The sequence below is a fragment of the Chelonoidis abingdonii genome, chromosome 7, assembly GCF_003597395.2.
Source record: "Chelonoidis abingdonii isolate Lonesome George chromosome 7, CheloAbing_2.0, whole genome shotgun sequence".
Lineage (NCBI taxonomy): Eukaryota > Metazoa > Chordata > Testudines > Testudinidae > Chelonoidis > Chelonoidis abingdonii.
This window is the reverse complement of record NC_133775.1, coordinates 111,039,663-111,055,693: the sequence shown is the minus strand read 5'-3', so window position 1 is coordinate 111,055,693 and position 16,031 is coordinate 111,039,663. Positions and strand designations below refer to the sequence as shown.

At 50.6% G+C, this 16,031-nt stretch overlaps 1 protein-coding gene across 4 annotated transcripts in view; it reads right to left on the bottom strand.

Annotated features, from left to right (window-relative positions):
- The window catches only part of NSD1 (nuclear receptor binding SET domain protein 1), a 124,385-nt gene that overhangs the window by 13,273 nt on the left and 95,081 nt on the right, over positions 1 to 16,031 (bottom strand). For all 4 annotated transcript variants that reach the window (XM_075068221.1, XM_075068220.1, XM_075068222.1 and 1 more), the window contains 3 exons: positions 12,782 to 12,923; positions 11,654 to 11,760; positions 3,879 to 4,083 (listed from right to left, as the gene is read on the bottom strand). In XM_075068221.1, the coding sequence (XP_074924322.1) occupies positions 3,879 to 4,083; positions 11,654 to 11,760; positions 12,782 to 12,923 (454 nt within the window). The remainder of the gene's footprint in view (positions 1 to 3,878; positions 4,084 to 11,653; positions 11,761 to 12,781; positions 12,924 to 16,031) is intronic.

Genomic DNA, 16,031 nt, shown 5'->3' with positions numbered 1-16,031 from the left:
TTGGAAAGCTATGGCCCAGGATGGGGGAGACCTGCTTGTAATGGCTCTCACTAAAACAGTGCCAGAAATTCCCCTTCTCTGCTCCTGCACTAGTTGCCTTGGAACCATTACACCAAACACAGAAGGAAACCCAGACTCCCAGTAGCACAGGGCTAATGCAAGGAAAGTTCCGCTTTCGGGCTAACCCCCCTACTGAAAGGATCCAGAAGTTTCCAGTTTCAACCAGGGCTGAATGAATTTGAGGGCAACTTCCTCCCTTCACACTGATGTGAGGGAAGACACTGGAAGACAAGGAACTAAGGGCTTGTCTACGCTACCATGCAGGGTTGATCTAAGATACGCAACTTCAGCTACGTGAATAGCGTAGCTGAAGTCGACGTACTTAGATCTACTTACTGCTATGTCTTCACTGCGGTAAGCCGTGCTCTTCCGTCGACTCTGCTCGCGCTCCTCATTCTGGTGGAGTACCGAAGTTGACGGGAGAGCACTTGGTGCGATTTATCGCATCTAGACTAGATCGATCACTGGATTGATCCTTGCCCACTGATCCAGCAGGTAATGTAGACAAGTCCTGAGTTTCTCTTGTCTACCCCTGTGGGCACAGGACAACAGTTCTTTACAGAAGCAGTTTGGAGTTTCACTCACTGCTAGTATCAGAACCATCCTGGAGAAAAACAATCACCCCCAACTGTGCAGCTGAGTCAATTGCAGGCCTTTCTGTGGATTCAAACCATAGTGCTCCCGAGCTGGGCACACACTGCACTGGTTGTCACTGGCTACCAAAAGCCTCTAGTTTACAGATCCATAGAATCTAAGCCCAGTAGGGACCATTAGATCACCTGGTCTGACCTCCTGCGTACCACACACCATAGCATTTTACACTGCTACCCCTGTATGGAATCCAGCCACTTGTGTCTGGCTAAAGCATCTTCCAGAAAGGCACCAGCCTGGCTCTGAAGCCATCAAGAGAGGGAATATCCACCACGTCCCCAGGAGTTTGTCCCACTGGTTAATCATCCTCACAGTCAAAAACTGGGGCCTAATTTCTCATTGAATGTGGCTGGTTTCAGCCACCCATCATTAGTTCTTCCATTAGATTACAGTGCCATGCAGTAGCCAATCTTTTACCTGTGAAGGTACTTATACTCCATAACCAAGTCATCTCTCAGTCTTCTTTTTAATAGCCTAAGTAATTGAGCTCTGTATGAGGAGAGAGTTAAGGCATCTTCTCCAGCTCTCAAATCATATTTGTGGCTCTTTTCTGAGCCTTTTCAATTTTCTAACATCCTTTTAAAAACATGGACACAGTATTCCCAGTATCTTCTCAGTGAGGCCATATACAGAGGTAAAATCAGCTGCTGCCTCCTATGCACTACTGCTGCTTACACATCCCAGGATTGCACTGGTTGATTTTTCACAGCATTGCCCTGGGAGCTCATGCTGAGTTGCTTGCTCACTGTGAGTGGCTAAAACCTTTTCAGAATCACAGGTGCCCTACTCGGTAGCGATGGCCTACATTCCTTGTCCCTAGATGTATAATGTTGCATTTGGCTATATAAAAACCCATTTTGACTGAATGGGCCTGCTTACCAAGCAATCCAGATCCTTCTGTCTGACTCCCTGCCCTCATCACTATTTACCACTCTGCCAGTCTCTGTGTCACCTGCAAATTTTATCAGAAGTGATTTTATATTTACTTCCAGACCGCAGATAAAAATGCTGAATAGCGTTGGGCCTAGTACCAGCCCCTACAGCCCACTACAACACCTGCACTCAGTGACGATTCTCCATTTATGGTTACTTTGAACTCTGTCAGGTAGCCAGTTCTGACGCCACGTAATCTGTGCTGTACTGCTATTGTAAAGTGGCCATTTTCAAAACCTGAACATCATGTGGTCCTGTAATAGGGTGGCTTGCCCTTGGGATGGAGAGCCTGGGGCTACACCAACCTGATAACAGGACAAACCCCACCCGTAAGGGCCCAGGGGATTTCCTGTATACAAAAAGCTGACAGGGCCCAGCTGGGGAAAGAGCCTGCGAGGAGAAAGGTGGTCTCTGTGGGGCCCTGAGTCAGAAGGCCAGTCAGTGCTGGAAAGGAAGCTCAAAGCACGGAGACAGGCTAGGAGGCCTGGGACAGACCCGATCAACACAGGGAAGAGACGGAGAGCCCCAGAGAGGAAGTAAAGAGGCAAGGTAGGAAATGGCTGAAGGAAAAGTGCAACATGGGAAAAGGACAGTACAGGGCCCTGGGCCAGAGCCCAGAGTCAAGGGCGGGACTAGGTTCCCTTACCATCCCCAGCAAAGGGGGCTGCAGGCCGAACCTTGAAGACAGGTTGAAGAACAGAGCCCTATAGGGCAGGAGAATTGGGTTTTGCCTTTCAGACATGTTTGGGACGCCTTCGTTTGGAGAAGTGTGGCACCAGAAGGAGTGGATTTAAGACGGTGACCCAGTGGGCAGCCTGAGTTACTACTCCAGCAATGGTGACCACCGGCAGGGGGCACGAGCCCTGCGGGAGCGCTGCAATGCCGTATCTGGTCCTGAGGGGGTGCCTGGACTCGCTTACAGGCACTAAGTCAAACACCTCACAAAAGTGTATTTTAAATCTACGCAGTTACCTTTATCAACCAAACTTGTATCTCATTAAAGAATGAAATCAGGTTTGTTTGATAAGACCTATTTTCATAAAACCACATTGACTTGCATTAATTATATTCCTGTCCTTTAATTCTTTATCAATTAAAACCTGTATCAGCTTTTGTTTTATTTTGCTAGCCAATAAATAGCTGCATCATCCCGTTTGCCCTTTTTGAATATGGGCACAACACTAGTACTCCTCCAGTTTTCTGCAATTTCCCCAGTATTCCAAGATTTATTAAAAATGAACATCGGCAGACCAGAGATATCTTCAGCCAACACTTTTAGGACTCTTGGGTGGTGAATTAAAAATGTTTATCCCTGGCAGTTGTTGTCTAACACTCTCCTCAATCACTAATGGATTGGAAAATACTTCTTCATCCTCATGTGATACGAGTCCTTTATCCTGCTTCTTTCCAAATACAGAAGAGAAATATTTATTAAATACTTCTTCCTCTTCTGCATCAATATGAACAATTTTACCATCTGCATCAAGTAATGGGCCAATACCACTGCTAGGATTTATTTTGTTCCTGATATATTTTTAAAAAATCTCCTCATTGACCTTAGCCCTGCCAGCAATGAGTTTTTCCCTGCTATCTTTAGCTTCTCTTATCAATTTTCTAAACCTCATAACTTCTAATTTATATATTATTATTATTATTATATTTCCCCCTTTTTTCGTATTTGTTATATATTGATATTTTATTTCTAATTTGCCACTGAACCAGGATGGACTTTTAACCAAACTTCTCCTCTTTCTTGATTGTGGAGTTGTGCCTTTTGGGTCATCTATTAACTCCCATTTTTCATTCACATTTTACTGCCTAAATGTGTTTCTGCTTCCCCAGCTCCCAATTTTTCTCGTAATTTTTCTCTGCTTCAGGAAATGAGCCCTTTTGAAGCACCCAGTGTATATATTACTGGTTGGGACTGTTCTCTGTTCGCTCACAATGAATTGTAAACAGGTCATGAACACTGGTCCCTAGGTAACCACCAACTTCCAGTCCAGTGATCAACTCAACTTTATTCATTATACTGAGGTCCAATATAGAATTGCCTCATGGTGGGTGTGATACCTCGTCTTGGAAAATTACGATCTATAATTTTTAGAAGCTCCAATTGTGTATTACTGCTAGTGAGCAGAGAATCTGCTTTCCCCAAGCTAGGCCTAGCAGTGCAGGTCTGTACAGTTACCTTCCCAAGAGCAGAGCCCAGAGGAGTTGCCCCAGGCATTACTGACCTGCTGGCCGTTTGGTCAGATTGAGGCAGTCTGCGTGGTACACTTTTGGGCACCCTGTCTTCTTACACGAAACTAGCTGCCCTCCGTCTCCACAGCTGAAGCACTCATCCTCTCGCTCTTTCATGATCTCTGCCTGTGACCTGCGCTTCATCTGCTGCCGTCTTTTGAACTTCTTGGACTTCTCCTCTGTAAGGTTAGGGGGATTCTGCAAGTAAGATCATACAAATTAACACTGGTCTCTGCCCCCACTCCTTTCTTTCTGCTCCCTCTGGCTGATCTAAGCAAGTGGCACAGGCCATGCTGAAGTATCTTCCCACAGGAGAGCTGCCCATCTAGCATACAACTGTCATCTCCAAAACAAGGCAACTGTGGATACTCTGCGAGTTCAAACAGAGGAACAACTGGAATGAAACCCAAAGCCAAGTAACAATTCCATCTGTACACAGCAGGGCCAAGCCACTTGAATTCCTGGGTTTCATGCCAGACTAACCTTCCTCCCTAGGCATGGACCCAATCTCGTCTTTTTTTTGGTAAACAAGAATCAAAAACTGGTATGTTGGTGATTGAATGACAAACTCCAGGCAGTGAGATTAAACAAAGGGAGAGATGTAAGTGTTTTTACACATTAAAGAATTAAAAGCAGATTTGCTTTATATCCTAAAAAGTATCAAAGCCATGGACCGTGATTCGGGGACATTAGCTTCCTGTTATGGAGTGCACATTTTAGTACTTGAAGAGCCTTTAAAACCCTTCATGATACATGCTGTGAGTTATGCCAAAGTGAACGGGATGAGAATGGTGCTTTCAACCCCATCTAGGGCAGTGGAGACGCATCCCACTCTGGGAAATAACTGCTTTGCAGAGGATACATAATTGGAAAAACATTGCCACTGAAACCTGAGACATAACCTGGCATCTGACACAGCTGTTTCTAAATGTTTCATGAAACCCACGTTAACTGTCTGTTGCTGCTACCGTATCTGGAAACCGTCTAGAAGCTTTGCACTGAACGGGCTGGTAAAAACATCCACTACACTGTATTTAGCAATGGCAAAGTAACACACAATGGAAATAAGATTGAGGATTACCAGAATAGATGGCTCTCTCTGACAAGTGATGGTGATCAGAATTTAACAGAACTCAGACTGACGTATTTCATTATTTGGATATGTACTGAAACAAGGAGTCTCTCTCCTTTTCTGGTGTGACAGCTGGGCTATTACAGCAGTTGTAACTGCTCTAGCTAAAGTTGCAGCGGTTCCCACTCTTACAAAGCCTTTCCTTTTTCAGCTACCATTTTCCATACTTGGATTTTGCCAAAAGGCGATTGTTTCTGGACAGCTTGACAAACCCCTGGGAGGTTGGTGAGTAATGAAAGGATTTACTGACACACATTGTTCCCCACTACAAGAAACCTGACCACCATCACGGGAATAACTAAAAGACCAGCTGAATTTGAAACTTCAAGCTTTAACGTAAATAACCCTCTCGGCCAGATTTTGTCCTGCCCCTGAGTGCAGGTATGGGGGGGGGGAGGGAGAGAGCAGGAGGTGACTGCCATGCGGGGACTGACTGCATGGAACACAGGGTATTTGAATAGCAAGGGCACTTCCAAAAGCAGATGATCACTCTAAGCAAGACCCTGCAATACCCTCTTGCTGTGAAACATACTCCTTGCTAAAGAATTATTCTGCACATTCCGAGGCCTGGTCTACACCTAAAAATTAGATCTAGCTAGATTTCTCACGGCTGTGAAAATTTTTGCGCCCTGTGCAACACGTAGTTCGGTCGTCCTAGCCCCCAATGTCAACGTGGCTAGATTGATGTCAGAATTCTCTGTAGCTTAGATACTTCCTACAACAGTGGAAGGGGGAGAGGTGGATTAACTATGTCCATGCACAAACCCCTTCTATCGCTGGAGGAGGCATCTACGCTACAGAGGCACAGCTGTGGCACTGTAGCCTCTGCAGGGTAGATGTGGCCTGAACTCTGACTTTTTTTTTTTCTTTTTTTGTAAAGTCTTTATGGTTTTAAAGAGAGTCTTTAAAACAAACAGAAGGCTATGGAAAACCTTCTGTATGAGGCAAGGTTAATAAGACTGGGACTTTTCAGCTTGGAAAAGAGGCAACTAAGGGGCGATATGATAGAGGTCTATAAAATCATGACTGGGGTGGAGAAAGTAAGTAAGTGAGTGTTATTTACTCCTCCTAACACAAAAACTAGGGGTCAGCAAGTTTAAAACAACCAAAAGGAAGTAATTTCTTCACACAAAACACAGCCAGTCACTCTGTGGAACTCTTTGCCAGAGGATCTTGAGAAGGCCAAGACTATAACAGGGTTAAAAAAAGAACTAGATAAATTCACGGAGGATGGGTCCATCAATGGCTATTAGTGAGGATGGGCAGGGAGGGGGTCCCTAGTCTCTGTTTATCAGAAGCTGAGAATGGGCGACAGGGGATGGCTCACTTGATGATTCCCTGCTCTGTTCATTCCCTCTGGGGCACCTGGCATGGGCCACTGTCATAAGAGAGGATACTGGGCTAGATGGAGCTTTGGTCTTACCCAGTATGGCCGTTCTTATGTTCTGTGCTGTCTTCCTGAGTCTGCAGATAGCCTGAAACAATCCCTCTGAGGGAGCGACCTACCTCAGTCATCAGACTGAAATGTTAATTCTGGATCCCAACAATGGCAAGTTAAGTGTAAACACAATTAGCTACTTCACTGCTGATTGTTTCATCAGAAACATCCATAATGTGCTTATCATAAAACTCCAAACCAACCCCCCAGGCCCAAATCATCAGCTGCTCCCATCCAACTGCCAAAACCTCCAGCTTCCCCTGATTTCTATGATGCAGCAAAAAAAAAAAAAAATGGTTACCCACTTTTTAGTAACTGTTGTTCTTTGAGATGTGTTGTTCATGTCCATTCAAAGTAGGTGTGCGTGCGCCACGTGCACACTAGCCATAAGATTTTCCCCTAGCAGCGTCCGTAGGGTCGGCCCGGACGCCCCCTGGAGTGGTGCCACCACGGCACCCTATAAAGGGGCCCGCCGACCCTCCACCTCCTCAGTTCCTTCTTGCTGGCACTCAGACAGAGGGGCAGGAGGGTGGGTGTTGGAATGGACATGAAGAACACATCTTGAAGAACAACAGTTACTAAAAGGTGGGTAACTGTTTTTTCTTCAAGTGGTTGTTCATGTCCATTCAAAGTAGGTGACTCACAAGCCTGACCTTAGGTGGCGGGGTCAGAGATCACTGCTGACTGGAGTACTGCGCGACCTAGCCTGGTGCGTGATGGCATAGTGAGACGAGAACGTGTGGATGGAGGACCACGTGGCCGCTCTACAAATCTCCAGAGTCGGAACCTGAGCCAGGAACGCCGCAGAGGAGGCCTGCACCCTAGTGGATTGAGCCGTGACCAGAGGGACAGGGGTCTTAGCTATGCAGTAGCATTCCCGGATGCAAGTCGCGATCCACCAAGAGATTCGCTGAGAGGAGACTGGGAGCCCCCTTTTGCCTTCGGTATGAGAAAATACCGGGAGTAGAAGCCGTTGCCCCTGAGCTCCCAGAGGACTTCCTCCACTGCCCCTGCCTCCATGAGGGACTTCACTTCTTGAATTAGAAGTGAGAAGGGTCCCTGAAGAGGGGACAGAGGTTGGTGAGATGGAAGGGAGGAGAACTGAATAGAATATCCGCTCTCTACCGTGCGGAGCACCCATTTGTCCGACGTAATTCAGGACCAGGCACGGCAGAAATGGGACAAACGTGATCCAAAGGTAGGGGTGGAAGGATCCAGAGTCTCGATTGGTAGGTTGCCCTCGACCGTACCACCAAATAGGGGTCTAGGCCCAGATGGTGGTCTCGATTGGCCAGACGCCTGGCCGAAGGGGTGGTGCTGGTGACGCCTCCTGCCATTTCTGCCCCGCCTGCGCCCCACCTCCTGGCAAGTCTGTGGCTGGTATGGGCGAAGGGCTGCCTGCGGCCTAAATTGTCTGCGCTGGGTCGTGGGGGTATGCAAGCCCAGCGAGCGAAGCATGACCCTCAAGTCCTTTAAGCTATGGAGATGTTTGTCCGTTTTCTCCGTGTGATGGAGTAGGGGCTGTCTGTGTGGGGAATGGGAGAGCAGGGGAGGACTTTAGGGGATGGACTATACTGGAGCCTGTAACCTGAGCTAGATAAGGGAAGGGAGAGGTCAACACCTTTGCCCGGGAAGGAAGACAAAGGAAGGGGCTGGCAGGAGGGAAGTAGTTTGGTATGGGTTTGGGGCTGTGTGGGCAGAATTCAGGGTATCCTAAGCTGGGATCCAAGCACCCTGAAACCCCAGAAAGACTCGATTGAGGGGTCCTGCTGTAACCTGTGTTCCTGTTGTCCAATAAACCTTCTGTTTTACTGGCTGGCTAAGAGTCACTGTGAGATCCAGGAAGAGGGGTGCAGGGCCAGACTCCCCCACACTCCGAAAACAGCGTCTGCCCTTCGAAGGGGAGGTCTTGAATCATCTGCTGGACCTCATAGGGCAGGCCCGAGACCTGGAGCCAGGCCCCCTGAAGCATGACCAGACCTGTGGCCAGGGTGCGCGAGACTGACTCCACCGCATCTAAGGCGGCCTGGAGGGAGGCTCGAGAGATCAGTTTGCCCTCCTCCACTAGGGCTGAAAACTGTGATCTAGAGTCCTGGGAAAGGAGCTCCGCAAACTTCGACATGGCCGAACACGTGTTGTGGCCACATCAGCTTACTATTGTCCGCTGGTTGGCAATGCGGAGTTGTTGGCCCCCCATGGAGTACACTTTCCTGTCAAAGAGCTCAAGTCTTTTTGCATCCCTGCTCTTCGGTGTTGACCCTGGAAACCCTTGACGCTCCCACTGGTTAGCCGCATCTACTACCAGGGAGTCCGGGGAAGGGTGGGTGTACAGGTGGTCCCCTCTAAAGGGCACGAACAAGTAGCGCTGCTCCATCCTCTTGGCGGTAAGGGCCAATGAGGCTGGTATTTGCCATAGGGTGCAGAACGTAACAGCTATAGTCTTTACAGCAGGAGGGCCACCCTGGATGGCCCTGAGGGGGCCAGAATGTCCACTATAGGGTCTCCGTCCACCTCGATCTCCTCCGCTTGGATTGTGAGGCTCTGAGCTGCTCGCCAAAGCAATTGTTGGAGGATTTGAGTGTCCTCTAGGGCCGGTGCCACAGCCATGCCCGAGACCGCCTCGCCCGGGGAGGAGAACGAGGAGATTACATGGAGCAGCCCTTCCTCCGGTGCACGCGGCCCCTCGGGGTCCTGTGGCACACGGTATTGAGGTTGTCGTGCCAGTTCAGAGTCTAAATGCGGCACTGCGGTTGGTACTGGGGTCACCAGTAAGAGACTTGGCGTATCATCCAGTGCTGGCGGAGCCCGAACGAAAGCTGTTTCCAGTGCCGCTGCCCGGTTAGGGGGTGCTGAACTTGACGATGGCACACCCCTGCCTGGCGATGGTGCCGGTGGGGGAGGCAGCTGCGCTGGGGCCACCAACATCGAGGACACCGAAGCCAACCGTGACTGAGGGCCAAATGCCTGGCCTACCAACTGATGGTAGGCCCAGGGAGTCCAAAACGGCCACTGCGAGGGCAGCTGCAATTGTTGCTGCCACTGCAGTTAACGTTGGTGGCTCACCCCCGACACCGATCTCCTGCTCCGCGACCAGCTGGAGTGATAGGAGTCTGCCTCTGAGTCTGAGGTCTCTGAGTACGAGGACCTGGGGGGAGCAGTACCCGGTGCCGAAGGAGAGCGGTGCCGAGGCGGCGGGGAGCCTCTCATCTGGTCCTGTGCCACCTTCACAGCACAGTGCGGGGAGGGAGGCGACAGCATGGCCGGCTTGCCTCTAGATTGCACTGGTGGACGGGCCACAGAAGGCAACTCCCTCCGATGCGGGGAGGCCGGTGCCAGGAGACCCATTAGGCCTGAGGCCGCCTCGAATGCCTCCAGCATCGACGGGGGGCATATGTCTCCACTGAGGTCCGGGGAATTAGGCTGGTTCGGACTCGACCGCCCTCTCTGCAGTGCGGGAGTCGACGGAACTCCCAAGGGCGGCAGCCCAGCCTGTCTGCTTACACCCGCGGAAGGTGTCGGCCTCGGATCCTGGTGGGGTGACCGATCCCTCACTGGCCTCCTCCTCTTAGCAGGCGCTGGCGAAGGTGAGTGGTGCTGCACTGAGGCCAAGGTCCTATGACCCGACTCCGTCCGGTGCCGGGTTTTCGACGACTTGGGCTGGGCCCTAAGTCCTGATGCCGGTGCCGGGGCACTCCGCACCGAGGACGATGTGCTGGGCCTCGCCTCGGCCGGTTCTGGGTCCAAGGGTGGTCGTAGGGCCACCTCCATCAGGAGGACTCTAAGTCTTTGAGCCCTGTCCTTAAGAGTTCGTGGGCGGAAGCCTCTACAGATAGAGCACTGGTCCTTTTGGTGGCTCTCTCCAAGGCACCTCAAACACGCAGAGTGCGGGTCACTCTTAGGCATGAATTTCCTGCAGTTCTCGCAGAGTTTGAACCCGGGGGACCCGGGCATGCCCCAGTGAGCAATGAAGACTCTGGGTGGGGGGGACCCCCCAACTACGAAAACAATATACAAAGATCTAACTAAACTAACTATAAAATAACTAAATACACGGACTAAATGGTAAGGATAGGACACCGCCAAAATGCTATGCCAGAGAAGTTCCAGCTAGCCGTCACCGGTGGTAAGAAGGAACTGGAGGGCGGCTGGGTCGGCAGGGGTATATATCCGGGTGGTGGCGCCACTCCAGGGGGCGCCCAGGCCGACTCTACGGACGCTGCTAGGGGAAAATCTTCCGGCTGGCGTGCACGCAGCGCGCGCACACCTACTTTGAATGGACATAAACAACCACTCGAAGAATATGAGGCACACCATGCACCGAAAATGTGGCAACAGCACACAATAAACTGAACTTAGTATCAAAATAAATAACAGAGGGGCTCACTGTGCGATTCAGCTCATCTGTAATTAGTGGAAAAGCTGTGGTGTTCACTGAAATGAGGCTGCTGAAGAATTCCTAATCTGTGACACCACAAGGCCACAAATCCTGGGATCCCACTACAGAATTTAGGTCCAGCTTGCTGTGGCGAACACAGGGCCTGGCCTGTAAACTTGTGAGGCTTTGGTGGTGCAGCACCAAACTCAACTCTCAACGAGGCAGTTTCTCAGTTGCAGCATGTGCCCACTAACTCCACAGCACCGAGCTCACAAGCTGCTTGGCGAAGCATGTGGTACTACTGAGCAGCTGCAGCTCAGACTCTGCTGGCAAAGACTGCAAGCGAGGCCAACTGGTTCTGCATGTTTGCATTAAGAAGTCCCCATCCCAAGCAAACAGTAATATTCAAAGTAAAAAAATTAAATTCTTGTTAGTGCCACATTAAGGTTACGAAATCAGGAAGCTTCAAAAGCTCATCTCTGGTGCAAGTATAGAGTGTTTCTGTTCCTATTTTACTAGTAAACTTTCATGTATTATTGCTAAACCCCTGGAGAAAAATACTTCTGTACTCTCCTAGTGCAGACACGGCCTCCGTGTGGGTCCTCTCCTCTGGAATTTGGTTCCTACACTGATTTAACAAAGTCTAAGATACTCCGGTAACTTAAAGTGAGGAACTTGCACGTTTGCCCAGCTCAACCCCAGCAGGATTTTCACAACCACTTTGAAAATACGGTGGCATTTATCGTGGTGTTTCTGTATCCCTGCAGCAAGCAGGCCCCTCCAGCTCCAAGAATAAAGAGAAGCCAGAGAAGGGCTGTCTTACCTTTGGCCGTACTCCTAGGAACCCGCTGCAATTTGGAGCGCCACATTTGCAAACTGTCTTTCCATTCCCCAGACATTCCAGGTTGTAGTTGAAAGTCAGCTCAGTCCCTGGCAATAAAAGAAATCAATGGCAACATCTGGACTGTGACAAACCACCCAGCAGGAAGTTCTGCTTCTCCTCCTGAACTGAAGATACACCAGAACCTACTCACAGCTGGCAGAAATGTGGAGGGGCACCAGCTTCTTCCCCTCCCATAGGGTAGATCTGTATGGATTGGCAACTAGATGCAGACCACATCACCTGCCACATTCCAGTTTTGACATTGCGTTTGTTTGCTTGCCAGTGGCAAGCCAGGAATCATATTGCTGGGCTCCGGGAAATTATAACTGTGCCACTCTGCTCAGGGGCACAGACGCTTGCTGAGAAGGGGGGAGGTGGAAAGACAGGGAGCAGGGGGAGCTGCTACGGCTCGATGGGGGCTAAGGGGAGCTGAAGCCCGGCTGTGATGGGGCATCCCAACAGTTCCTGCCATTCATAGGGCAGTTCCTCAGTATCTGGCTCCCTCTGCACTGACGTCGCCCTGCTCAGGTGCCAGTGCACCGTCCCCCAGCCTATCCCAGCTAGTGGGGGGCTTACACTGTGTCCCCGCTGCACGGTCCCTGTCCCCGCTGCACGGTCCCTGTACACCAGCGCTGGCTGGCCCAGCTGCGATAGCTGGCTGGGAAAGGAAAGCAGTTCCTACCTGCTCTCCAGCGGCCAACCCGATGCTGTGTGCCACTGGAGCTCCTCTGGCCCCTCCTCCAGGTCCCTCGCACCTCTGCCCCCCACCACGCATGTGCATGGAGAAGGAAAGACACCAGCGCCCCGCTCTTGCCTCCATAAGATATTGGGGAGTGGAAAACATGGGGCAGGTGGTGGAAATATACATCAGCCCCCCCCACCCCCAATATTTCCATTGCAGGGGCCCTTCGCTAATCCCCCAGTTCTGCCGCCCTTGCCGCGCTTGTGTGTTCCTCCCTTTGCGTACTAGGGCTTTGTTCCAGACCCTTGCTCGAGACCCTTCCCTTTCCTGACACAGGCTCCCCACCATCAAGAACTCTGGGTCAACAACAGAACAAGGTCCCTTACCAGCTTTGATATTGACAAGAGCAAAGAGCCCAACCCGCGTATCGCCATTCACGGACCATTTCTGAGTCTCACAGTTGGGCTGGCAGCAATGGTTCATAAATCGAGCGTAATTGCCCTTTGGTCCGGCATCGATGATTCGATCCTAAAAGCACAAGGAAAAGCAACTTTTCTAACGTAATGTCTCCTGCTCGAGCCACCCCCCACAGGCCCTGCCCTGCCCCCAAAACGTGTTACCAAATGCTCTCCATGCTGGCTTTCAGTGCCTGGGTATGTGTTCTACAACGCTCTACAGGCAGTACCTTTTCCGTGTGCACCTCTGACACCTGACACAATCCAAACAAGCTTCTGCACTCTGCTTCCCTTTGCTGGGGCTTGCAGGCAAAGTGTAAAATGCAGAGAACTGCCCTTCCCCGATCCCCCGAGCATCTGTTCCTTCAATGGACATGGAAGCCTCCTCCTGAAAGAGGCTGCTTTTCCTTCCTCGGAGGGGTAAAACCCAGGGCTCATATCGGGCCAGCATGCTGCGACAGGGCATACCAGCACCACTCCTGTGCTGCTCTCTTGCGTTCCATAATCATCATCTTATTTATTATTTATATCATTGAAGCACCGAGGAGCCCTAGGTGTGGACTTGAACCCCACTGCGTTAGGCGCTGTACAAAGAGAGAGTCACAAGATGGTCGGTCCTGCCCCAATCTATGTATAAGACAAGAAACAACAGACAGACAGACAGACGGGGCGTACCAGTAATCAATCAGACAATAATAGTCAGCATGACAGGTGGCAGTCTCTGTGCACAGCCAGTCCAACCCTTGCCAACCTTTTTACAGCTGTCACAGCAAAGGAGATTTTTGAGACTGTATCCAGAGGTGGATAATGAGGTGGCTCCTCCCAAGCATGTGGGGCAGCACAAGGGAAAGCACAAGGTAGCTTGTTGGAACATTTAACACGTGGGGAGCGCAGGCTGACATTATGGGCCAATCAGAGGTGAGCACTGATGGCTTGATAGCGAATATGAGATGATTGGAAGGTTAGGACAGGCCGTGAAGGGCCCTGAACGCGAAGACAAGCAGCTTGTGTTTGATGCCCTAGAGCAGGGGAAGCCAGTGGAGGGTGCAAAGGGAGGTGTGACATGGTCAAACCAATGGCTAGGAAAAGACCTTAGAAGGCCTGTTCTGAATGGATACGAGCAGGGCAAGGTCACATTTGTCAAAGCCAAAGAGAAGGAGGCTGCAGTAATCGAGAAGATGAGAGCCTGGGATGAGCATTTTAGCTGGACGGATGGCTGGGAAAGGCCGTCTCTTAGCGGCGCTATGCAGAAAGAAACAGCAAGATTTAGACACAGCCTCAATGCGAGGCCCTAGCAATAGCGCCAAGCCGAAGAGGACACCAAGTTATGGGCTGAAGTGCAGGCAGGATATGACAGTGGGATCCACAGTGATAGTTTTCATTTGCCTTCGACGATGCTGGCTGGCTGAGCGCTGATCAGGTTGTAACAATCACACTAATGAACACGGCATTTCTGTGGTGCAATTACCTCTGGCCCCACTTCAGGTTTGGGACTGTGCAATGGTGCAACAATGTTGGTGAGAAGACCTGAGATGCCACTGAAAGACAGGAGGCTTCAGGTTTTACCGGGACAAAAGCTGAGCTCCGGGTTCCATCCTGTCGGATCTATGCTGCTATGGGCCAGGTCAACCATCAATACCTAAGTGGGGAGCTTGACCCTTTCAGGCTTCTGGGTCAGCTATGTGCAACTACTGGAAAAGTCGAAGCCCAAGAGGGCTTTTGAGGAGCTCACTCTGGGGCCTGATTGCTCATGGAGGCAGGTGTGAGTGTGTCTCAGTCAGAGTCTTGAGACACCACACACGAGGCATGTCTGTGCATACAGATACTGCATGGCTGCAGTTGATAAGCACTTTAAAGCTCCTGAGATACTTCTGCTGTCTCTGAAAGGCAAAAGAGAAGGACAGAGAAGCAGGCAAGACAGCAAGAGTGCAGAGAAGTCTACAGCTATGACCAAAGCCTCTGCTTGGTGCTCAGGTGCTTTGAATTCAAGTCATGAGGAGCCTCAGAACTCAGTGATGCACCTAATAGTGGAACAAGAGCAGAGCATGCTATTGAGCACTTTTCTGACACCTGTGATCAAGGGAGGCCTGGAGCCAGTGGAATCCCATGCTCCCAAACAATGCCTTAAGGGTCTGTCTACACTGCAGTGTAAGCCCAGGGTTAGCAGACTCTGGGTTTGTTAACCTAGGGCTTGAATGCATCTGTAACCCCAGGATAGGAACTGTTGAAACCTGAGTCCCAACCTGAGGCTCCAGCATCCACACTGCATTATGTGGGCCTGAGTCCAGTCACCCATATCCCAGGCTTCCTAGTATCCTCCAAAAATGTGGCCCCTCTAGCCCTTTGCTCATGGTGCGGTGTGGGAAAACTTGACTGTCCAGAAGCAGTTGGATGACTCTATAGTTGCTCCAAAGATACCTGGAGAATTCACCTTTGCTGGGGTGGGTACAGTGCACAAGGCCAGGACCTGAGGCTGAGGGTAGACCAAGGGTGAGATGGGGGAGGGGAGCAGTGTTGTGAGGTCTGTGAGCTGACAATCAGCAAGTTACAGTCCTAGCAGGGTCCTTCTCTGACCTTAGCCAGAAAGGAAATGTGCTCTGGTGCACAGACAGCAGCCTCAGGATCTTAGCAGGAGTGGCTTGAGACACTAGGCTGGATCTACCATGGACCCAGGAGCAGAGAGCCAGTAAGAGCAGAAATCATATTTAGAGAAATCCTATTGCCTGTCTGCCTATATGGCCCCTGTGACCATCACATCTGAGCACTGGGGAACCATGGAATGGTAGGATTGGAAGGGACCTCAAGAGGTCAGCTAATCCTGTCCCCTACACTGAGGCAGGGCTAAATATTATCTAGACTAGCACTTCTCAACCTGGGGTCTGCGAGGGTACTCCAAGGGGTCTGCGGACACAGCTGCTCAACTCCTCCCCCTCCCTCCCTGTGCCTCCTGGACACGGGAAAAGACGGTTACTCACCTTTGTAACTGTTGTTCTTCGAGATGTGTTGCTCATATCCATTCCAGGTAGGTGTGTGCGCACCGCATGCACGTTCGTCGGAAGACTTTTACCCTAGCAACACTCAGTGGGTCGGCTGGGCACTCCCTGGAGTGGTGCCGCTATGGTGCCGGATATATACCCCTGCCGACCCAGCCACCCTTCAGTTCCTTCTTGCCGGCTACTCC